Source organism: Phocoena phocoena, chromosome 15 (genome assembly GCF_963924675.1).
Source record: "Phocoena phocoena chromosome 15, mPhoPho1.1, whole genome shotgun sequence".
In the NCBI taxonomy this organism is placed as follows: domain Eukaryota; kingdom Metazoa; phylum Chordata; class Mammalia; order Artiodactyla; family Phocoenidae; genus Phocoena; species Phocoena phocoena.
Window position 1 is genome coordinate 39,754,393 of NC_089233.1, and position 24,316 is coordinate 39,778,708.

Below are 24,316 nucleotides of genomic sequence, written 5' to 3' on the forward strand. Positions count from 1 at the left end.
TGGCTGTAATCGCAAAGGTCTTCACCTCTTGTAAGAGTATGAAATGGTTTACTAACTTTAGAGTTCTAACAAATTCGATTCTTACATCTTTTAAAGAAGCTTTGTTCTCATTGCCTCTTGCCATATTAATTATTTTAAGCTGGTTATTTTCTAAGAAACAGCAGATGTGGAAAAAACTCTTAGCCAAGTAGGAATTATCCTTTTGTAAGACACATTTACATTTGTAAGGGAAATCTCCATTTGTAGGTTGTCTCCCTCTCTGTACTAGAAAGAGGATGGCCACATCTCTATAAAGTTACCAGTGGAGAAGGCAGTGACTTAAATCTGCTCAACAACCTTACCCTTGTTTACTGCGCTTTTCCTGGTGACTTCCCATAACTGACTTCCCACCCTCAATATCCTCTTTTGTCTTTAGCTGAGGATGGTTTTTAAGGTGAGGACTTGAAACATTTTAGCAAGTTACTCATTTTCCATAGGTCTCTCCCATGTATACATGTTACTAAATTTCTATTTCATTTTCTCCTGTTAATCTGCCTCATGTCGATCTAATTCTTAGGCCAGCCAGAAGAACCTAGAAGGAAGGAGGAAATTTTCTTCCTTCCCAATGCCTATCAGGATAACTACACAGTCACATAAATCAACTATTCCTAAAATAAGGAAATTAAACTTCTAATACATTAATGTGGTAGATTTTTAAAAATCCTTCTTACAGTAATTTCTAGTACTAGGAATCCAGGTTCAAATAAGTCAAGCAAATTTTTGGCAAATGATATTTTCTTAATGTTTGGTTTAAAAAAAAACCCAGCTATGTCTTTCTGTAAAAGAGAAGAATAAATCTGACTCCACATTGGATCTGTTTCTTTTACTTTAACCTTTGTATTCTATTGCTTTTGCTTCAAGTTAATCACTAAAGGGATGTTGCCTACAGCTTAAAGTATACATAATGGCCAAACTGGAGGAATTCTGCCTCCCACGCCTGAGTGTTAAGCTAAAATACCTTTGTTTAGCTCACAGGAAACATCCTGACCAGGCCCCCCTGTGAATGGCTGCAGGAAAAAAGAAATTAACACATCCCCTCCTGAATCTGGCTGGAACTGAGGCAGGAGGTAGATGGGCCCCAGGCTGAACAGTTTCTCCCCTGCGGACAGAAACTCCATAATAGCAGGAACTCCATAAAAGCAGGATGATCGAGGAGGCTGGCCCCTGCCCAGATAAGAGATAAAAGACCACATATTCCTCATTCTCAAAAGTCCAGGAGACCTCCCCGACTGCACATGTGCAGAAAGGCTCCTTAGAGGTCAAAAAGGGAGGGGGTGCCACCTCCTAGTATGTGACGTCAACTACCCATAGGCCTCTTTACTACTATCCATCTTGGCTAAGAAATGCGCACCCACACAGGGGAGAACCCTGAGATATACCAAATTCAGACTCAGAACCAGGAGAAACAAGATGATTGGTTAGAGGAAACCATGAAGAAATGCCCCATAAAAGTGATTCAGACTGCCACGAGGGCGTGACTCTCTCTCTGAGCCCGCCCGTGTGGCTGTCCACACGTACTGCACCCTTTTCCCTCTTAATAAACACTCTACTTGCTTCACTACTTTCCGTCTCTATGTAGAAGTTCATTTCTACACAGCTGACGGGCCGTGGCCTTGTCACTGGCCACTGGTCCCTGGTGGTCTGGTGGCTGGGATTCAGCGCTCTTATTGCCGCGGCCATACCTCAATCTCTGGCTGGGAACCGAAAAAATCCTGCTTCAAGCCGCTGCAGGCCGAGGCCACCCGAGGTCAGAACCAGACTCCTGGGTCTGCGACCTTCCGAGTAAAGTCGCTAGTCCTTGCCCCAACTCATCTCTCAATTGGCCTGTTGTGCGGCAAGCAGCACCAGCTTGGACTTGGTAACATTTTCTCACTGTGAAGTATGATACAAATGTGTATTGTATCTTAATTGAGTGTGTATCTTTACTGAGAGAATAATTGATTTGAACTTCCTGAACTTATACCAGTTTAAGTATTAAAAAACCCACTATTACTCTTACATAATGCTTTAGATACACGAAAAGTGTAAACTTGTTCAATAAAACTGAACCATTATTCGACAAATTTTTATATTAACAGCAATTAATTTCGTAGCACATCGACCTAAAACTAACTTCTATGATTTGTTAGTCACTTAAAACTTTGTACTAATATTAAATTGAGCTAATTAATTCTTGGACGCCTTGATATGCTTTAAGCATACTTTTAAGTTTATATAATTTTGCTTATTTTTATATGCTACAGACGGGCCATATCTCTGGGTCAGATTAATAAACGTGCTCGGTTTTGCCACTTATAATAAGTGGTAAAACGGCCATGGTGGCTGTAGAAAGCCGCGCTCTATGCAGTCTGGTGTTTTGTTAGTCTGTTAAAACGTTTGACTACGACAGTTCCCAATTATTCACTTTCTCATGGAAGGATGACAGGGATCGAGAGGGATTAGCCTGTGCGCTAACGCCAGGCTCCGCAGAGAGCCGGAAGGCACCTGCGCGCGAACGAGGGGCGAACGAGGGAAGGAAACCCTGCAAGGTGAGGAAGAATAACTACACCTGTTTAACTGACAGGACTCTCGCGCGCATGCGTCCCCACGCTCAAGGCTCACGCTCCCTTAGCCTCGCCCCTTTCTGCGCGCCGACACCTCCTTCCGGCCAGCTTCGGTTTCCTCCGCGAGGAGCCTCGCCCTCTTCCGGGGCCACACGTCAACGTTCTCGCTTCCCGGTAACTAAGGCGATGAGAGGGACTTCCCACTGAAGCGAGCGGACGTCTTATTGGAGTAGGGCGAGCTCCTGAGGCGAGCTGGCTGCGCCTAGGAAACAGTTCCCTAGGTGCCGGTATTTCGTGAAGCAGAAAGGTTTAGAGGTGAACGTGGAGAAACGTGTATTCTGAGTAATTGTGATTTTGAAGAGCCAACCACGTCTGTCTTGCCCTGTCCCAAGATGGCGGCGCAGCCTTTCTAAGTGTCTTGCTTCCGATCGCCGGCCGGTGAGGCGCTCTTTGATTGGCCAGCGCACGGCGCCGTGGCGTGACGCACAGGACGCTAACCAATCGGCTTAGGGCTGAGCTGGACTTGGCGGTGGGAACTGGAGCCCGGCTCTTTCAGCAGTGGCTGCGTACGGCTGCGGCCAGGTGAGCGGCTCCGGCCAGGTGAGTGGGGAGCACAGGTTATGAGAGGCCGAGGGCAGGGACCGGAGTCTTTGCTAGGGGCAGGTGGGTTGCTCTTGGGGCGAGGCCTTTTCCTGGCGGTCAGAGGAGCTGAAGGGCCCGAAGACCCAGGGGTCTGCTGAGAGTGACGTGGTCCCAGCCAGGTGGGGCGGCCGGCTGGCCGGATTCTGGCGCAGGATCCCTCGGAGTCGTGGGAGACAGAAGGACCCAACGTCCAGTTTACAGTTGAGGAACTCGAGATTCTGGTTAAATGACTTATGCTTCGTGACAGAGCCGGAGCTAGAACCCAGGTCTTCGGACTCCCTTTAAGGATTAAACCTTGCTTTACCTTAGTTGTGTCCTGAAAAATCATACCTTAAGGTGGAATGAATGGTACAGTTTTTTTTTTTTTGACAGATACGTCTACAGGATCTTTACAGTTTTACTTGTTCATTTATTCAGCTGTTAACTTATTCTGAAAGCCTTCCCTTTTGAAAATATGATGTTAGTGGTAGACCTGTCTCTCTAGAAAAGTGCACCTTGGCTCATGCACACAATTTTGCATACAGTTTCAGAGGACTTATTGACCCTGTGGAGTCCCCTGTTGGCTATGTGCCCAGAGTTAAGAATCCATGCTCTTGAGGGAGTGAGCGGAAGAGGCAGTGGGAAATGGAGAGCGCACGTTTTAATATGTGGATGCCTGGGGACATGGGATGGAGATAGTGCCTTTTAATAATGATCTGTTTTGAGAAGGAAAACAGCCACTTAAGTCTGCCGAGGTGCTTGCTGAGAATTGGGATGTTAGAACTTGCTTTCATTCCCACCTGAATTACCCTTTACTAGCCAGGAAGCTGCAGAAGTGTTCTGTGTACACAGAACTACAGTTTCCTGCTTTGGCCAGAGATAACAAATAGATGCCTTAGAGTTTCAGTTGGAACAAACATTTGGAATTTTTGTGCTCCGCGTTGTGTGTAATAGAGTAATTCATTTGCATTTATAGCCCTATGTTGTTCCCTTAGTCCAAATTAACAGTATGGCACTTCTCAAAATAGCTTGGAGACAGTCATTATTCAGCATTGCATAAGTGAGCACTAGAGGCCACTTGTATAATAGAGTCTTTTTTAAAAAAAATTATTTCTTCTTGGCTGCGTTGGGTCTTTGTTGCTGTGCACCGGCTTTCTCTAGTTGTGGTGAGCGTGGGCTACTCTTCGTCGCTGTGCGTGAGCTTCTTGTTGCTTTGGCTTCTCTTGTTGTGGTGGCTTCTCTTGTTGCGGAGCACGGGCTCTAGGTACGTGAGCTTCAGCAGTTGTGGTACGCCGGCTCAGTAGTTGTGGCTCACGGGCTTAGTTGCTCTGTGGCATGTGGGATCTTCCCGGACCAGGGCTCGAACCCGTGTCCCCTGCATTGGCAGGCAGATTCTTAACCACTGAGCCACCAGGGAAGCCCTATAAGATTCTTTAATTTGCCATTTTTCCCATTGTTCTTGAGAGTTTTGTTCCCTTGAACCCTAATAGCTGAAGTGTGTGTTAGCCTAGAACTTAGTATATAAACAGGATGAAGTTGGCATTATTTGGGTTTGAAAAACGTACTTAGTCTGAATGGCTGTTTCATTAACTGGAATCTTCCAAGGCATGAGCATAAGCGACTGTGGTGAGGGGACAGGAGCTGGTGAGGAACTCACTTAGCATAATAGCAAGTGTGCCTTTGTAATTTTGGTGATCCCAAGTAGAAGTACCTTGGCTAAGAACTGGTAGCTGTTCTTGTGAATAGGATTCGCACTTCAGTATCCAGTTCTTTTCTCCGTAATAACTGAAGGAGGGAAAGGGCACAAACCCAAGATCGCTTGGAATGTAAATTATAATACAGTATTTACTCGAATAGAGCAAGGAGGAAAGGGGGTCAGGGAGGAAGGTAGCTGGATGCTGAAACAGGGTTTGAGACTTAACCCTTGAGCACGGGGCTGAAATTGGCTTGGCTGAGATGATCTGTGATCTAAGAGGAGATTTAAACTACTATTATTCACCTACATGCAGCTTAGAGATGACCAAATGATTGTAAACCTTCCGCCCCTTTTATTTTTTTAAGGGCTAGAAAGGAGGGTTGAGAAAGGAATGGGAGAGGTAGCTGTGAAGTTAATTGGCTCTTGGGGGGTCAGAGAGAAGTGAGATGTTGTCATCCTCCAGTGACAGGTTCTTCCAGACTAAGTGTTTAAGAAACGTGGCATTAGGTGGTCATCTTTTTTTGAAGTTCAGTTGAGAATTTCACATACGATTAAATTTTATTTTTAGTGTTTTTTTTTTTTTTTTTAGACAATGGCAACATACCTGGAATTCATTCAGCAGAATGAAGAACGCGATGGCGTGCGTTTTAGTTGGAATGTGTGGCCTTCCAGCCGTCTCGAGGCTACAAGAATGGTTGTTCCCCTGGCTTGTATCCTTACTCCTTTGAAAGAACGTCCAGACCTGCCCCCTGTACAGTATGAACCAGTGCTTTGCAGCAGGCCAACTTGCAAAGCCATCCTCAATCCACTTTGGTATGAATTCTTTTAAAAACTAGCAAAAATGATGAATACAGTAAATTATGACTTTCCTGTGATTCTCCTAAAAGTGACTCAGTTGGGCAAGATGTCAAATTTGAGATGAGTAGTAAATGGTGAGAGTCTTAGGTGATGTCTCCCTGGCCTGATATTCCACATAGAATTAGAATTTATGGGAATGAGGTGGAGGTAGAGGGAAAGGATTTGTAATTTTTTGTTTTTCTGATTTTCAGTTTGCTTTTGCCTTAACTATTGACTTTATTGGTGCCTTTCAAAGCATTTTCCAAAAAATATCCAAAAGCTTTAGAGAGTTTTGTTGTACCTACCTGGTATGGTGATGCTGTATGGCAGGAAGAGGTAATAGGCAGAAGAAGTCTGAACTCTTGATGATTTTATTGTTAAGTGGAACTTTTTTATTTTTTGTGGTATGCAGGCCTCTCACTGTTGTGGCCTCTCCTGTTGTGGAGCACAGGCTCCGGACGCGCAGGCTCAGCGGCCATGGCCCACGGGCCCAGCCGCTCCGCGGCATGGGGGATCCTCCTGGACCGGGGTATGAACCCGTGTTCCATGCATCGGCAGGCGGACTCTGAACCTCTGCGCCAGTAGGGAAGCCCTAAGTGTAACTTTTTTGTGCCTGAAATGGTGACCTATGATAGCTCTCTTAAATGTGGGCACTCTTTGAAAGAATTTTTAAGCAAGTGAAGAGTGTCATAAATACTCTTTAAAGATAAAATTTTTATATGAGGGAACATTTTTTACTTCATTCTCCTTGCTCTTACTTGGTGTACCCATGTATAAGATGCTGCTGCTCTTTTAAAATAATAGCTGATCGTTCATTTTCTAAATGTAGAAAGGGGGGGAAAGCAACTATAAAGCATTATCTTGAACCAGTTCTAGGAAGTGTATCAACCCAGAAGCATTCTGCTCAACTTCTTCAAGTGAACTAAGTGTGGTTAAAGTCTGAGTTGTTTTTCCTGTGTGTTAAATGTCCTTTTAGTATTAAAATTTCATAGTTTCATATATTTGAACAGTAAAGACATTAGAAAAATCATAGAGTATGTTTAGATAACAGGGCAAAAGGAAATAACCTATAATTTTTATAACTCATGAATTTCTAAATCTTATCTAGGAAATCGGAAAAGAGCAAAAAGGATTTAGTAGTTGTTCATTGTTGCTGCTTAAAGGAGCCTTTCGGTGCACTCAGCAGCCAGAACTCTAGCTGCAGAGAATGTGTTGCATACCTTCCTCCATTGAGGCACCCACACATGAACAAGAAGTTTACACTTAAATGCTTTCTGCCTGAAAAATGAAAACGGTATCTGGTTGTAATATTTATTTTTCTCACAGTCAGGTTGATTATCGAGCAAAGCTTTGGGCTTGTAATTTCTGTTTCCAAAGAAATCAGGTATGTGAACTGTAATTATTTTACAAGTATTTCCTGTGTTTCAGTTTAGTTGTCCTGCTCTGAAAAAAATTAAGTGAGGTTGAATTTGTGTCTGCCCTGGCATGGGGCACCTGTTAAGGTGATATTTCTTAAGCCTAATATTGAATGTTGAACATATGTGATTTTCGTTTTGAATGGTCATTCAGTTTCATTATATGAGTCTTTGTCTTTGCTGTGGAGGGGACATAGATTTCCTTTTTTTTTTTTTTTAAATAGGTTTTCTGTAAGTACTGAGTATGTTACCCTAGAAAACAGATAAGGTGTTTATATTACATTTGATTTCAGTTTATTCTAATTGGATAGTGTACATTACTGGATTTTCATTTTCGATCTTTCTAACTTTTAGGGTCAAGTTGATCTTGTTTTGATTTCAACATTTTTAACTACTAAACTAGGAGCTCACAAATGATGAGAGACTTTTCTTTGAAATGAACTGTGCCTATGGAGGAAATGTTCAAAAAGTGGATTATGGTGATGATTGCACAATTCTGTGCATTTACTAAAAATCATTGAATTGTACATTTTAAATGGGTGAATTTTATGGTATATAAACTATACCTCAATAAAGCTGTTAGAAAATAATTATGCCCAACATAATATATAGTGCTCTAGCAGATCTTAAGATATTAGTAACATCCACTTGTTTATTCTTATACTTAATCATAATTGATTAACAGTCTCATTCTCAGATAGCACACACTGAGTCCAGTGGTGAAGAGACCAGTGTGCAGTTGATGACTTTTAAGTATAGTCTTGAGAATTAGAAGCAGATACCGTACAAGATTTGTCTCCCTGGGCGATTCAGAGTATTTGCAGATCTTAAAAACATTCCTACACCCTATTATATTCAGAATTGATGTCTGTTTAATTTATTGTTAAAATTATAAGGCATCTAAAGACAATGTCAACAGAGTAAAAGTCCAACCCATAGGATGGGTGTAAATATTTGCAAATCATGTGTCTAATAAGGGATTAATATTCAGAATATACAGAGAACTCCTAATACTCAACAGCAACAGGAAAGCCCAACTCAGAAATGGACAAAGGACTTGAATAGATATTTCTCCAGAGATGATAGACAGATGGCCACTAAGCACATAAAAAGATACTCATCGTCACTAATTAGTGATGTTTACCAAATGGTCCAGCATTCCCACTTCTGGATATATACCCAAAAGAACTGAAAGTGGGGTCTTGAAGAGATACTTAAACACTCATGTTCCTAGCAGTATTATTCATTAGTGATGTCAACCAAATAGTCCAGCATTCCCACTTCTGGATATATACCCAAAAGAACTGAAAGCAGGGTCTTGAAGAGATACTTACACACTCATGTTCATAGCAGTATTATTCACAATAGCTAAAACATAGCAACTGATCCGAGTGTCTGCTGACGGGTGAATGGATAAGCAAATGTGGTCTGTATGTTCAATGCAATATTAATAGCCTTAAAATGCAAGGTGTTCTGACTTATGCTACGTGATCGAACCTTAATGATATTACTGAGTGAAATAAGCCAGTCACAGAAGACAAATACTGTATGATCCCCCTTGTATGAGGTACTTGGAGCGGTCAAATTCATAGAAAGAAGGTAGAGAGGTGGTTGCCAGGGGCTGGGTGGGGGTGATGGGGAGTTACTGTTTAACAGGTTCAGAGTTTCAGTTTTGCAAGATGAAAAAAGTTCTGGAGATGGATGGTGGAAATGGGTACACAACATTATGAGTGTATTAAAGACCACTGAACTGTACACTGAAAAAAGGTTAAGATGGTAAAATTTACCACGATTTTTAAAGTTTGGGGAAAAAAATCAATGTACAAGCTACAAATTTAAAATGTTTGTAGAGAAAAAAGAAAACACCCATGATATTATGTTAAGCACCAAAAAGCAGGTTGCAAAATTGCGTGTATAAGGTGACCTCAGCTGTGCTTAAGCTAGAAAAAGTGTGGAAGGAGATACACCGAGATGTTGACAGTAGCTGCCTCCGGGTGATAGGAGCACGGGGGGTTTGTATCTTTTATCTTATATTTTTCTTGTACTTGCCAGTTTTTCTACAATTAACATGTATTACTTTATTATAACAGCTAGAGTAGTAAACCCAAATAAAAGCTTTAGTCTTCCATGTAGATTATTGATGAGACAGCTAAAATTTCAGCCCTTAATTTACAGGGCAACAATTTGGAAATGGTTTTTAATAGTGTGTGTTTTAATGATTTAGAAGTTACATGATAACCTAAAACTGCATTAAGAAAACGTTCCAGTGTGATATAGATATAGAACAGGGTTATAGATTTTAAATTCTGATTAAAAAATGATTGATTGATTGATGGATGCCCCAGGTCTTAGTTGCAGAATGCAGGATCTTTAGTTGCGGCATGAGAACTTTTAGTTGCGGCACGCATGCAGAATCTTGTTCCCCGATCAGGGATTGAACCTGGGCCCCCTGCATTGGGAGCACACAGTCTTACTCACTGGACCACCAGGGAAGTCTCTTAAATTCTGATTTTTGTATTTTAGTAACATGTTCTACATTTTGTGCTTTCAGAATTAATATGTGGTCATTAACTATTTTATAAATGGAAAATAAAAGGCATAATGTATCTTTCAGCCCTCATGAAGCATTGCTTTGTTTTCTTCCCTCCAGTTTCCTCCGGCTTATGCAGGCATATCTGAGGTGAATCAGCCTGCTGAATTGATGCCCCAGTTTTCTACAGTTGAGTACGTGATACAGGTAATTGTTTGCTGCGCATTTAAGGAGCAGTGTTAAATTGAGCTTCTTTTGAAATACTTTGTCTTCTGTGTCTCTTGCCTGTCTGGACGATTTAAAGCTGTGAGGCCCACAGGATCCTGAACATTAGGTCATGGTACGTGTGCACGTGATGGCATCGTTTTCCCGTCTCCATAGAAGGCTACCAAAAAGGTAGCACTGATTCAGTTCAAAACCTGCCCTCCACAGCCTTGTCCATCTCAGTTGATGGTACCCCATCTTCTAGTTGTTCAGCTTAGAAATCTTAGATTCATCCTTGACGTCTCTCTTTTTCTCACATCCCATATCTAATCTGTTAGGAAATCCCTTGCAGTCGATATTTACAGTTGATCCAGAATCCAGCCACTTCTTTCTCCCCACAGCTCCTGTCCTGGGCCAGCCCCGCCTCTCACTTGAATTATTGGGGCAGTCTCTTAGCTCTTCGCCCTGACTTTACCCTTGCCCACTTATATTTTATTCTTCACCCAGCAGCCAGGGTAACCCTTTAAAAACATCACATTAGGTCTGTGTTCAGAAACCTCCAGTGCTGAAAATGACTCCCTTTTCACCTGGAGTAATAGTCTTCAGAGTTCTGTGTGAGCTGGCCGTGTTACCCCTCTGACCTCAGCTTCTTTTAGGGTCCTCGTTCAGCCAAATGGGCCTCCTTGACTTTGCTCAAGCGTGCTGGGAACAGACGTGCCCCTGGGCCTTTGCTCTGGCTTTTCCTCAGGCTGGAGCTTTCTCCCCTGTATCTGTATTGCTCCCTCCCTCTCCTCCAGGTTTTTGCTCAAATGTTACTTTCTTAATAAGGCTGCCCTGACCTCCCATTTAATGGTGGAACCTCCCTGCCCCCCACCCCCCCACCCCCCCATGCCCGGCCTTCACAATTCCTCCCCCTTTCTCTGTTCTGGAAAATTAGCTCCTGAGGCAGGCAGGGATCTCTGGCCTTTTGGTTCGCTGATGTATCTATCGCAGGACCTGGAACAATGCCTGGCGTTCAGAGATGTGGAATAAATTGTTGGCTATAAAGTAGTCTTTATATCTAGTTTGTTTTGATAAAACTTGTCGTTTAATGAAGTAAGTAGAGGTTTGTTTCGATGTTCTTATCCCTGACAGTCAGTATAAATAAAGACTTGTTACTTACATAACTTGTTTTGCTTTTTTTTTTGGCTGAGCCATGTGGCTTGGAAGATCTTAGATCTCCGACCAGGGATTGAACCTGGGCCCCAATAGTGAAAGCGTGGAGTCCTAACCAGTAGATCGCCAGGGAACTCCCTTGTTTTGCTTTAAAAAGAGCTGGTTATGTCTATTTGTATACTGATCATTGTGCTGTTTTTCTTTGCATAAAGCGAGGTGCTCAGTCCCCTCTGATCTTTCTCTATGTGGTGGACACATGCCTGGAAGAAGACGACCTCCAGGCACTCAAGGAATCCCTGCAGATGTCCCTGAGTCTCCTTCCTCCAGATGCGCTGGTGGGCTTGATCACGTTTGGGAGGATGGTGCAGGTCCATGAACTCAGCTGTGAGGGGATTTCCAAGAGTTATGTCTTCCGGGGGACGAAGGATTTAACTGCAAAGCAGATACAGGTTAGTGCCTTGCCTGTCCCCAAGCAGGACCAGGGATGTTTCTTAAAAATTCATTAGGAAAAAGGGAAAAAAATGTCATTCACTTGTAGTGTTAAGGGAAATGAGTCATTCTGGTTTGTGTAGGACATGCTGGGCCTGACCAAGCCTGCCGTGCCCGTGCACCCAGCGCGCCCAGCACAGCCACAGGAGCACCCTTCCATTTCCAGCAGGTGAGCTTGGACGTGCACGTGCACAGCGGCGGCTGTGGGCGGGAGGGAGGGACAGCAGGAGGGCTTTTGTTTTTTATTTTTAGAGGGGAAAAAAAGACTCAGCCTAACCAATATTTAATGTTTAATAACAAACGTGACAAGTCAGTGTACGTTTAAAATTTATAACTAAGTTAATATATAAATATATATATACACACACACACATACACGTGGGGCAGATTTGCTCAAAATATTTTTCCTGGTTAGACTTGTATCATCACAGAGATTTTGAGACCACTGTACGCAGTCATTCCCCTCTTACTAGATACATGGCTCTTGTCCTTTTTGATTCTTAAGTAAAGCTGGGGAAACCGAAAAGGCTTCTGTTGGGTGTCCTCTAACAAGCCTGAGATTGGCCCGCTGTGCTCCTAGGGCTGCCCAAGGCTGGGTTAACAGTTGGCAAACATGATAAGATGCTTTGCTGACATGCCTGGCACAGCCTCTTCTCTAAGAAACTGGTGTTCCTCCCTGTATGACTCCCAAGGTTCAAGAGAAACACAAATGGAGTCTTCAGAACGATGAAGATTTTCCACGTCCATGAACCTTACATGGACTGAGTTCGTGTTAGCATGTCTTTAGGGTTTTTTTGCTGCCTAAAATTTAATTAAACTGATTTGCTCCTGTTTGAAATTGATTTTTTTTCCATGCTACATATGCAGGTTGCTTTAAATGACATTCCTGAATAAAATTGCTTTGAGTTTTTTGTGTTTGTAGTTAGAGACTTTTTTTTTTTTTTTGCGGTACACGGGCCTCTTACTGTCGTGGCCTCTCCCGTTGCGGAGCACAGGCTCTGGACGTGCAGGCTCAGCGGCCATGGCTCACGGGCCCAAGCTGCTCCGCGGCATGTGGGATCCTCCCGGACCAGGGCATGAACCCGTGTCCCCTGCATCAGCAGGCGGACTCTTAACCACTGCGCCACCAGGGAAGCCCTGTAGTTAGAGACAACTTTGAAGGAAAAAAAAAAACACTGCAAGTTTTTTGTACTCTGATACTTATTTTGAAGAGCAGTAACTATGTGTCATGCAGGCTGAAGACCAGAGTACTTTATTAAATCAGGCTTGACGTGTCCATTCAATATCATGCAGATTTCTGCAGCCCATTCACAAGATCGACATGAACCTCACTGATCTTCTTGGGGAGCTGCAGAGGGACCCATGGCCCGTACCTCAGGGGAAGAGACCGTTGCGATCCACTGGTGTTGCTTTGTCCATTGCTGTTGGCTTGTTGGAGGTAACTTAGAATTTACTGGGACCTATCGGACCACACAAGCTTTCTCACAGAAGGTGTGTTTGTTGGCCTTGTCTGAAAAATCAGCTGTGACCGCAGTCAGCTGGCAGTGTTAATTTATCAGAATGTGTTAATTTATCAGTGTTAATTTATCAGTGTTAATTTATCCACACTGAAGGAGCCCTTGGTGTTTTGAAAATAAAAAAAGTTTTCATGAGAAACACAAGGCCATTAGGGCACCAGGACCACAGGAAATAAAAGTGCACCAGACCCTCAGGTTGGAACAGAGAAGCTGCTTCTCGGCAGCGTCATCTGCGTTTTGCTGCAGTATCGTCAGGAGTCACGACAGCTGAGGACAACTCACATTTGGAGCATTTCTGTGGGAAACATGCTTGGGGTGGGCTGTATGTTCCTAAAATGCTGCCACTTACTGCTTTAGGGCACTTTTCCAAACACGGGAGCCAGGATTATGCTGTTTATTGGGGGTCCCCCTACCCAAGGACCTGGCATGGTGGTTGGAGATGAACTAAAGGTTCCTATTCGTTCCTGGCACGATATTGAGAAAGATAACGCCCGCTTCATGAAAAAGGCAACCAAGGTAGGTGCTCCTGGCTCAAGGCTGTAAGTGTGGTCACCCAGGTGGGGTTTGGGCTGCCCTGGAGTGACAGCTGTTCTGCTGAGGCCATGCTTTGTGGTCAGTGAGTACCTCTTGCTGAGATGACCTTCCAGATCTCGGCTGATGTTAAGTATCTGTCCCAGTTCTGAGACCTTGGTTAGAGTGGGTGGCCCTAAAGCTGCTAAAAGTGTTTTGAGACTGAAAACTGCAGTTTTATTTTATTTGGATGTTATGAGAGAAACTGTCTCCATATTCCTCTCTTTGATCTCACCTCTTTGGCGCGGTAAGGCACGCCTAGTGAGTGATGTTGCTGTTCCATAAAGATAATTTTTCTCTCTTCGCAGCACTATGAGATGCTTGCTAACCGAGCTGCTGCAAACGGTCACTGCATCGATATTTACGCTTGTGCCCTCGATCAGACTGGACTTCTAGAGATGAAGTGCTGCACAAACCTTACTGGGTATGTGGACAGTGAACCCCTGGGAAAAGTGAGAGTACTTATTCTAAGGAATGAGACTTGAGTGGGACTTGAATGAGACTTCCGTGGGAATGGCCAAGGCTGGCTCAAATGAGCGTTCAGGTGGCTCTGGGCTGCAGTTTCGGTGCCTGGGGAGGGTTTGTGGGCCTCTTGGAGGAAGAAGCTGTGATCAGAAGGAGGTCAGGGTTCACTGTGAACTTGTCGTGTCAGAGTAACTTAATTTCTTAGGGTTGTTGCAGACACCAAGGCAGGAAAGCAAGCATGGAGTATGTGGCCTTCAGCACTTCCTTGTGAGAAGGGGGGAAATAGGCTGAATGCTAGAGCAATTAGGAGCCCCCTCACCTGGCTTAGTGACCGCACCTCATGACAGCCGGCACTCGCTCAGCCTGGAGGGTGCGGTGCAGGGCGGGCTGGGAGCCCAAGTCTTCAAAGCGGGATGGTGCCCAGCCAGCTGCCTTTGGGGCCCATGGGCACACTCGAGCCTCACCCCAGACCTCCTGAATCAGAGGCTGAGGATGCAGCCTGGTGGTGGGTCCTAACAAGCTCTCCGGGAATTCTGGTGAGAACCACCTATGGCACCACTAGTCTGAAGGTGCTGCAGCATCAGAATCACCCGGGAACATTCAAAACTGCTTTTGGTCTGGGTCTTGTTCCTAAAGTCGGATTTAATTAGCATGGTGCCTGGCCTGGGCATCAGCACATTTAAAGTTCCCGAGCGTTTCTGACGTGGAGCAGAGTTTGAGAACCACTGGTGTGGCCCGTGTGTGCTCCAGGCACGCCTGACCACAGACAGCGTCTGGAGAACCTGCATTTGTGTGCAAGTCCCCTGGGGTCTTGTTCACATGCAGCTGGAAAAGCAGTGGCAGAGAGCTGTGGGTGGGCCTGTTGTTCTGCATTTATAAGGAGCTCCCAGGTGGTGCTGTGGGTCCTCACTGAGTAAAGGGGACGGGGTAGAACCCTCATCATCTGCAGCTGTCCTGGGGACCAGCAGGCGCATGAGGTGATAGAGGACCAGTGATGCTGGCCTGGCTGTGCCGCTGAGTTCACTTAATACGCTGGACTCCCTCCAGTGCCCTGCGGGAGTTCTTGTCGTGAAACATCACAGGAAAACTTCCATGTGTTTGTGAACACCCCCGAGCTTATACACCAGAGTTCACGTGTATGTGACTCTCCTCTGTGGAGAGGGACCAGCACTTCCCTCACACTTTCAGTGAGGCCTTTGACCCCTGAGTGACAGTATTTAGGGCACATCACCTGTTGCACAACTATAGTATCGGGGAAATGTGTGAACAGTGACACTGAAAAAAAAAAAGACTTAGAGGTTTCAGTTGATGGCTTGAAGTGAGCCAGCCATTTGGGATGACTTCCAGCAAAGGCGAGGTGACCCTGGGCTGTGTTATGGGGTCCATTATCTTCAAGGAAGATCACAGTCTTGGTTTCCTTGGGACTAGTCACACCTTATCCAGATTATATCATCATTTATTTTTTTAAACTTTTAATTTTTGAAACAGTTAACAGATAGACAAGAAATTGCAAAAATAGTACAGTGAAGTCTGTCCATACTTTTTATCTAGCATCTCCCAGTGGTAGCATCTTACATAAATACAGCACCATGTCAGAACCAGGAAACTGACTTGGTACAGCACAGTTAACTATTGATACATCACGGACCGTACTTGGCTCTCACCAGTCTGTACATGCACTCATTTTTAAAAATCTGTGTGCATGTCTAGTTCTTTGAAATTGTTATCCTCTCTATAGGTCTGTATAACCACCACAGTGATCAAGATGCAGCACTGTTCTAAAGAATTCTATGTTTAATGTTTTAAAAATAGTGTCTTTCTTGAGTACAAATTGAACTGGCTGTTTTCCATTATCAGTAAGTGATCAGTAGCACCTCTGTGGACATGCTTGCTTTTTTCTTCTTCTCTAAAATAATTGTTCATAAATACCCAGGAAGCATCTGAATGGCTTTGAGTCATCCTAAAGGTTCACTTTCTTTTTCCTTTTTTCTTTCCTAGAGGCCACATGGTGATGGGAGATTCTTTCAACACTTCTCTCTTCAAGCAGACATTCCAAAGAATTTTTAGTAAAGATTTTAATGGCAATTTCCGAATGGCATTTGGTGCTACATTGGAAGTAAAGGTAGAATAGATTTCTAAAACCTTAATGAAAGAATAGTGTTCTTACTTACCTAGAAGTCATAGTTGGGGGAGCCTCACCCTCAGGACACGGGCATCTAAAGAAAAGTTAAAAAGTTCCTAGCAAAATAATCCCAACAAAGTATATTCATTCTGTCCCTTTCCTTCTCAGGAACGACCTGCATATTTATCAGTGTTTTAAACCATGAGATGTCTGCTCCCCCTGCAGGGAGAGCAGGTCTTACGAAGGTGGTGGGCTAAGTGCCCACCCAGCCACCGGTTTGTGTTTAGCGCCTGCCTGCAGACTAGCCAGGGCGCTCTAAAATGGGGCAGCATTGGGAGTTTGGCTTTTGTTTTTCCACGTAGGGACTGATCGCTCTATATACTTGATTCTGAGTCATTGAGAAAACATTCAAAGGGGCCGTTAGAAAATATGATGGCAAATATTACTTTGCAAATTGGCAATAATCATTAGATCACCTAGGTTAAACTTTAAACAACGTTGTCAGATGTTGGAGGTTTTTTTAAAAAGATGAAGAAGGATGGACTTTGCTGAAATGAATTCAGATTTAAAAGTCTGAGTGTGTTGGAGTTCATAAATTAAGTATTTTTAAAGCAGCACAAAACAGCGTATTCCCTGATTGACATTTGTAACTAGTTACAAGAGGTGTGTGGCACAGGAGAAGAACGTAGTAGTGGCAGAATTGCTGTCCTCCGTGCGCACGATAATTTCAGAGTTGAGAAGGCAGAACATGCTGCTGCATCTTTGGAACAAAGGTAACTATTACTAAAGGAGGGTTTTATTAAAGCTTTAGTCAGTTCACAGCAGCCCTGGAGAAGCATATACAAGCTTTTCCACGCTAGAGTCCCTGTAGGATTTTCCCTTGGTGGAATAATAACCCTGCCGTTTTAGTTGTGTCCTTTGTGAGGGGGTGGTTCTTGGTGATTGTTAACTGTCTGCTCTTATGTGATTCTGCCTCAGACCTCGCGGGAACTGAAGGTTGCTGGAGCCATAGGCCCTTGTGTGTCTCTGAACGTGAAAGGACCATGTGTGTCAGAAAACGTAAGGAAAACTCCTCCGTCACCCTCACCTCCTTTGCCTGGGAATTGACCCCTTAGACGTGTCGGGGCTGGATGACCTTGCATCGTGTCACCTGTTGGCTTGTGTCTGTGGTGAGGAGAGAGGGGTAGCTCACTGACACCCATAGCCCTGAGGGGTAGTGTCATTTCTGTCTTTCCAAACATTGGTCTGAACGGTCAGAGAGGAGAAAGCTGAGGCTCAGAGAGGTTAAGTGTCTTGCTTAGGGTCAGAGATGACAACGGGGGAGCTAGGTAGGGACCATGTTCCCCACCCGACTACCCTTTCTTGGGTGGCCGCGCCAGAGAGCTACCAGGCGTTGCATTCTGTGCAGCACGGCCCTGCAGGGACAGACCCGTGTGCTTACTGCCCTTGTAAGGGCTCCCTCTGTCTCGCTTCACAGAGACCGTTTTGAGCTGGTTGGGCAGTGGGTGACACTGGCGCATGTAGGCAGCGGTGTTCCTTGAGTGACAGATTTGAGTACATGGAACGAAGTTCAGCTCTCACTAGATGGGGAGACGGCCTTGCTGGTGGCCCACTTCCTCTGATGGCACTTGAGCTGCCAGGTGTACACTTTTGGTCCAGTGAGGCCTGTCCAGGGTGGGTATGGGCTGGGTTGTCACAGTCACGTCCTTCCCTCACCGTCCTCTTCAACGTGAGGCTGGACGGGAGAGTCGGGCGTGGGCTCAGGGTGCAGGTGTGGCCCTGCCGAGGTGCTTCATGGCTCCAGGATCCAGCATCTCTGTCCGGGAAATGAAGGCAGTAATGGGACCTACTGTACAGCACTGTTGGGAGGACTCCACGAGCAGCCCAGGTGAGGCACTTAGAACAGTACCCAGGACGCCCACACTGGGTTTCACCTTTCCCATTGAAGTTTTTGTCCTCATCAGCAATGAACACTCGTTAGTGACTACTTAGAGTAAGTTTTTATTGAAGTTACCAGAGGCAGGCTTTTTGAGAGGATATTCCTGTAACCCTCCGGGTGAGGCAGGTTGTTGCCCAAGCCCCTGTGGCGAGTCCCTCGTTACCCCCATGTACTCAGGGACATGTACTCTTGTTTCTTGGCAGGGCTTTGGGAGGCTGCCTTGTTCCAGCATATTCTCCACAGACTTAATATCTGCCTAAGAAGGTATTATAACTTAGTACAGCTGTTCCAGGATCCAGTAGGTTTCAGCCGTGAAATTTTTGGATGGGGGGTGGAGGAGGGGAGGAAAGTACAGCAGGGAAGTTTTGAGACGAGCGTAATGAGTCTGTATCCCCACCACATAGAGTCGGTAATCGTTGACATTTTGTCATAATCCCTCTGTCCTCGTTTTGGCCACATTTGTGTTATCTAACTGATTTCATCTGTTTGCCATATTCTTTTATCATATCAATATTTTGCTTTTGAAAGCAAGTTGCAGACGTCTTGACACTTAGTCTGTCAGTGTTGCGGTGTGCATCTTCTGAAGACAAGGGTCTTCTACGTTATTCTCAAACCTTAGAAAACAATGATTTCCTGATATCATCTAACATATAGTCATATTCTTTCCCTAATTTCTCTCCAGATGTCCTTTGCAGCTGTTTTTCCTCTCTAACCACTATTGTATTTGATAATACATATCCTTCGTCTTTTAAAATGTAGGATGGTCTTCCTGTCATTTTATTTAGGCTTTTTTGCTTGTTTTGTTTTGTTTGATGATGTTGGTCTGTTGAAGAGACAGTGCCAATGCCAGGAGTCTTCTGTAATTGAGTGTCTCCGTATGTTTGTTTCCTTATCTGACTTGTTTTCTGTCCTCACTGTATGTGCTGTGAAGTGGAGGTTAGATGAATGATTAGATTCGGGTTAAACCTTTCTGTCCCCCATGCTTCCTGAGTGATCTGTGTACCTCATGCTGAGTTGTGGTGAGGTGATGACTGTCCTTCAATTACAGGGGCCCGTTTCCTTTTTGCCATTAGCAGATCTGTTGAACAGGACTGTAGCACAACATGAGTATCTTGTTTGCCAGTAGCCTTTCACCTTATGGTTTTAGGTTATCCATTGATTATCCTGAATCAGTGTATTTGAATCACAATAAACTGGTGATTTCCTAATTCCATCTTTACAGTTCTTCTGATCAAGGCAGGGTAGATGCTTACATAAGGAATTTGTGTATTAGTGAGAGAATACAATGCTTGTGGGACTCTGGAGGGTTTGTGGCCACGCTTGAGGGTTGGTGCTATAGGGGAGGGAAATTTTTCTTTTTCCTCTACCCACCTTAGTTTCATTGGCTGGGACCCTGCAAATTAGACTGACGAAACACAGCTTAACAGGAGAAAAACAAACAAGTTTATTAATGTGTGCACCACACACATAACACGGCTCGTACATACTCAGTGATGAGTCACTCAGAGGGAGTTAGACCTTGGGATTAGTTGCATCTTAACAATAAATGTTCTTTTACAATAAATGTGTAGATAAATGACAAGACAAAGGAAAGGGACCTTGATCTTCTAGGGGTGGCAAATTGTGGAAGAGTAGACAAATGGGGGAGACGGATGGGAAAGGAAGATTGTTTTACCAAGAGTTGTTACATATATTCTTCTGGTGCTGCCTCTGGACTGATAAGCATCTAGCATTGTCTTTGACGGTTAAGAAGCTCCTGACTTCCTGGTAGGAGGAGGATAGAGAGTTTTCTTATGTCTGCTTTTTTTTTTTTTTTTTTTTTTTTTTTTATTTACGGTACGCGGGCCTCTCACTGTTGTGGCCTCTCCCATTGCGGAGCGCAGGCTCAGCGGCCATGGCTCACGGGCCCAGCCGCTCCGCGGCACGTGGGATCTTCCTGGACCGGGACATGAACCCGTGTCCCCTGCATCGGCAGGCGGACTCCCAACCACTGCACCACCAGGGAAGCCCCTTATGTCTTCTTTTTAATCATTACCTACAGCTTAAAATAATCTTTATGCCAGCCTGGCATATTTTGGGTGACATGCTCTGAATCCCCTTGATTTGGTTTCGTATTAAAAATGGAGTTTCGTATTAAAATGGTTTCGTATTAAAAATGGAGTCAAAAGGTGTGGAGAGAGATTTGAGAGAAGGGATTAGCAAGGCAAGAAAGGGGGGCAGACAGGCTCCTTTTACTTCCTTGCCATTGTTCGTGGGTGCAGCCTTCACTGTCCAGCAGATGTTATGTGCCTCTTTTAGAAAAGGCCCTGAAAGGGAAGGTGAACACCTAGGAATCCATGTCTCACGATCTTGCTTAGGAGAGACTTGTGAAACGCAGGGTGTCCTCCCCAGCCTGCACTGTAGAGCTGTGACTTTTCCCTTTCCCCTCTGACCATCACCTTCCTGAGATTGCTCTTCTGTGGCCAGGGACATGGGCTCCTGGCATGGCTTTGTAGAGAGACTGGACTGGTGTCAGCTGTACTCAGCTGACAGTGTACAGTTTGGGTGGATTCAGAGTAACAGAAGAGGTATGTATCATGACTCTCTTGATGCATAATTGTGTTACTTTCTAAGGATGGTATCCCATATTATAATGAGGTGTTAAAATGTGTAGTATTCGCTGTCTCTAGAATGATCAAATGTATGTTTCAGAGTCTAGTGGTCTTCTTGGTTAATGGTTCTAGGTATTTGACACCTGCAGACTTTTCTTCTAGATGTCATGCTTAAAACAGTGATACCCTTCATGTTTTAGTGATCTTTTTTTTTTTTTTTGGTAGTATGCGGGCCTCTCACCGTTGTGGCCTCTCCCGTTGGCGGAGCACAGGCTCCAGATGCACAGGCTCAGTGGCCATGGCTCACGGGCCCAGCCACTCGGCGGCATGTGGGATCTTCCAGGACCGGGGCATGAACCCGTGTCCCCTGCATCGGCAGGCAGACCCTCAACCACTGCGCCACCAGGGAAGCCCAAGTGAACTTCTTATTTATTGCTGGGAGTCATTCAACTAGTCAACCCAAAGCAGCCTTCACATAATTAAAATCTCAGTTGTCTTACCAAGAATTTATATGTAGCTTTTGCATAAAGGAATTGGGTTAAAATTTAATATTTAACAGCTAAAGTTCTGTAATTATTTCTTGTTCTAATAATGGTGGAAGAAGTACATAAATCTTTCAAGCTAAGCAGGTAATTCTTTTTCTTTTCAAGTATTTACTGCATCCCCATCCCTGACCTGATTCTCTCAGTTGACATCAGTGTTATGTAGTGTGTGTGTGTGTGTGTGTGTGTGTGTGTGTGTAGATAAAGCTCAACGACGTAATGAAAACTGACCAGAGTGCCAGTATAAAAAGCCTAATTGTAAAGTACTGTAATAAATGTTAAACTTTATTCTGGTCTGTAATTGTACTTTTTTCAGTGAAATTTAAAAAAAATTTTTTTTTTCCTTTTTTTGGCCGCACTGTGTGGCATGCGGGACCTTAGTTCCCCGACCAGGGATGGGACCCACACCCCCTGCAGTGAAAGTGCAGAGTCCTACCCACAGGAACACCAGGGAAGTCCCGAAATTTAAATTTTCATTTGGAATGAGATATTCTAAGGGACCTGCCCTTCTCAGAGTCAGTGCTTTTCATCAGCAGGTAATCACAGGAGCATCTTTTTTGTTTCATTTCTTTTTAATCCCTCTTCTCTCCCCTAGGAGCTTGGTGTTGGTGGCACGAGTCAGTGGAAAATCTGTGGCCTGGATCCCACGTCTACGCTCGGCATCTACTTTGAAGTAGTCAATCAGGTGGGCTGCATTTTTTCATGAATAGTTGCGTCTCAATGTTGTGTTTTCTGATTTGTTACAGACTGGTGGCCTCCGGTTTCTTTCTCCACAAAGTGATGCTACTTTGGGCTTGTGTTTAGCCTGATCTTAGTCTGACGTCATCTTTTTTATTCCTTCCAGGGTATGGTCAGAGTCAGACAGCAAACTGCTTTTGTCAATTTGTTGTTGAACTGATAAGGTCATCAGAAGAGGAATGGCTTTTGCCAGCCATCATAATGTTGGTGAATTTTTGAGTGTGTCAGTTTTTCCCCAGTATTTTATTTTTTTAAATTCAAACGTACAGAATGATAAGTAGGATTGTATAGTGAATACCCAAGTATCAACCACTCAGGTTCTCTAACTAACATTTTGCTGTGTTTGATTTGATTTGATTTGTTACACATCTAGCCATTCCCCAATTCATTGTGTTTGGATGCATTTCGAAGCAAATTGCAGTCACCAGTGTCTTTCATCCCTAAACCCTTCAACGTGTATATCAACTCACGTTCAGTATTTATTTCCATATGGTTCTCTTTTTTGAGGTAAAAGTTGCAAACAGTGAAATGCCCCGAATTTAAGTGGACCATTCAGAACGCATCAAGAACCTTGCCGTCGCTGCCCTGTCAATCGTCTTAGGACGAGTGCACAGGCTCTGTGACCGCTTGTGTGGGGTCATGTGGTGACAGTAATGGGTGCTGGCCTCTCATCCTGCAGCACAACGCCCCGATCCCGCAGGGGGGCCGCGGCGCCATCCAGTTCGTCACGCACTACCAGCACTCCAGCACCCAGCGGCGCATCCGCGTGACTACCATCGCCCGCAAGTGAGTGGCCCCGGCTTCCTCTCCGCTGAACCTCTGGCTTTTTGCTATGGAGAGAGAATCTAACATCTAGTAGTTTATCTCTGTGATTCCGCCGAGTGAATGGTTCTCACCAGCCCTCACTGGCTCATTTGATCAGAGCAGGACGAGGAGGAGGCACTGCCGGCTTAGAAGACTCTCCTTTCAGTAGGAATAAGTTCATTAAAAGTCATTTTTCATTATTTATGAAATAAGTGACCCATAAATATACCCTCTTTATAAAAGATTCAGGCAGCACACGAGTATGTAAAGAATGGGTTTCTCCCGCTCTCCCCAGAGGTAAAATGCTATCACTGTACTGACATGTGACATGTAACTTCACAATCCCATTTCTGTGCAGTTATAGACCACGTGTGTATATTATATACATGATGGCTTATGTGAAGATATTCATAAGATTTTCGCAAGAATGTGTCAAGGACACCTTCCATGTCAGTGCATAAAAGCCTCTACCTCATTCATTTTATTTTATTTTATTTTATTTTGAAAAAAAAGTTTTTTGGAAGTATAGTTGATTTACAATATTATATTAGTTTTAGGTGTATCATATAGTGGTTTGAAACTTTTATAGTTTATACTCCATTTAAAGTTATTACAAAATGTTGGCTATATTCTCTATGCTGTACAGTATATTCTTTTAACTTATTTATTTTATACATAGTAGTTTTTACCTCTTACGCCCCTCTCCCCTTCCCTCTCCCCACTGGTAACCACTAATTTGTTCTCTATATTTGTGAGTCTGTTTCTGTTTTGTTATATTCGTTTGTTTCATTTTTTAGATTCCACATATAAGTGGTAACACAGAGTATTTAGTACTTGTCTTTCTCTTTCTGACTTATTTCACTAAGCATAATATCCTCCAGGTCCATTCATGTTGTTGCAAACGGCAGAATTGCATTCTTTTTCATGGCTGAGTAATATTCCAGTGTGTGAGTGTGAGTGTGTGTGTGTGTAAGTAAAAATACAGGAACAGATTATGTGCGCGCGCACACACACACACGCACACGCACACACACACACACACACACCCCCGTGTCCTGTACCCACGTCTGTGTCTTACTGGAGAGCCGGCTCCCAGGCCTCTCCCACACGCAAGCACAGCACTCACTCTGGAATGGTCAGACACACACACACACACACACACACACACACACACACACACACACACCCCTGTGTCCTGTACCCACGTCTGTGTCTTACTGGAGAGCCGGCTCCCAGGCCTCTCCCACACGCAAGCACAGCACTCACTCTGGAATGGTCAGACACACACACACACACACGCACACACACACACACACACACACACACACACACACACACCCCTGTGTCCTGTACCCACGTCTGTGTCTTACTGGAGAGCCGGCTCCCAGGCCTCTCCCGCGTGCAAGCACAGCACTCACTCTGGAATGGTCAGACACACACACACACACACACACACACACCCCTGTGTCCTGTACCCACGTCTGTGTCTTACTGGAGAG

General features: G+C 44.3%; 1 protein-coding gene across 3 annotated transcripts in view; it reads left to right on the plus strand.

Moving 5' to 3' along the window:
- Positions 1 to 2,742: 2,742 nt before the first annotated feature.
- SEC23B (SEC23 homolog B, COPII coat complex component) overlaps positions 2,743 to 24,316 on the plus strand; it is a 40,036-nt gene continuing 18,462 nt past the window's right edge. Inside the window, exons 1-13 of one of the 3 annotated variants that reach the window (XM_065892632.1) lie at positions 2,743 to 3,182; positions 5,489 to 5,712; positions 7,063 to 7,120; positions 9,802 to 9,888; positions 11,253 to 11,489; positions 11,613 to 11,698; positions 12,823 to 12,967; positions 13,404 to 13,562; positions 13,925 to 14,040; positions 16,080 to 16,203; positions 17,182 to 17,262; positions 21,871 to 21,960; positions 22,693 to 22,799. In XM_065892632.1, coding sequence (XP_065748704.1) covers positions 5,492 to 5,712; positions 7,063 to 7,120; positions 9,802 to 9,888; positions 11,253 to 11,489; positions 11,613 to 11,698; positions 12,823 to 12,967; positions 13,404 to 13,562; positions 13,925 to 14,040; positions 16,080 to 16,203; positions 17,182 to 17,262; positions 21,871 to 21,960; positions 22,693 to 22,799 — 1,511 coding nt within the window. In that variant the 5' untranslated portion in view covers positions 2,743 to 3,182; positions 5,489 to 5,491. Of the gene's footprint in view, positions 3,183 to 5,488; positions 5,713 to 7,062; positions 7,121 to 9,801; positions 9,889 to 10,399; positions 10,401 to 11,252; positions 11,490 to 11,612; positions 11,699 to 12,822; positions 12,968 to 13,403; positions 13,563 to 13,924; positions 14,041 to 16,079; positions 16,204 to 17,181; positions 17,263 to 21,870; positions 21,961 to 22,692; positions 22,800 to 24,316 lie in introns of those variants that run through there. The other 2 variants (XM_065892631.1, XM_065892633.1) reach the window with 2 other exon arrangements.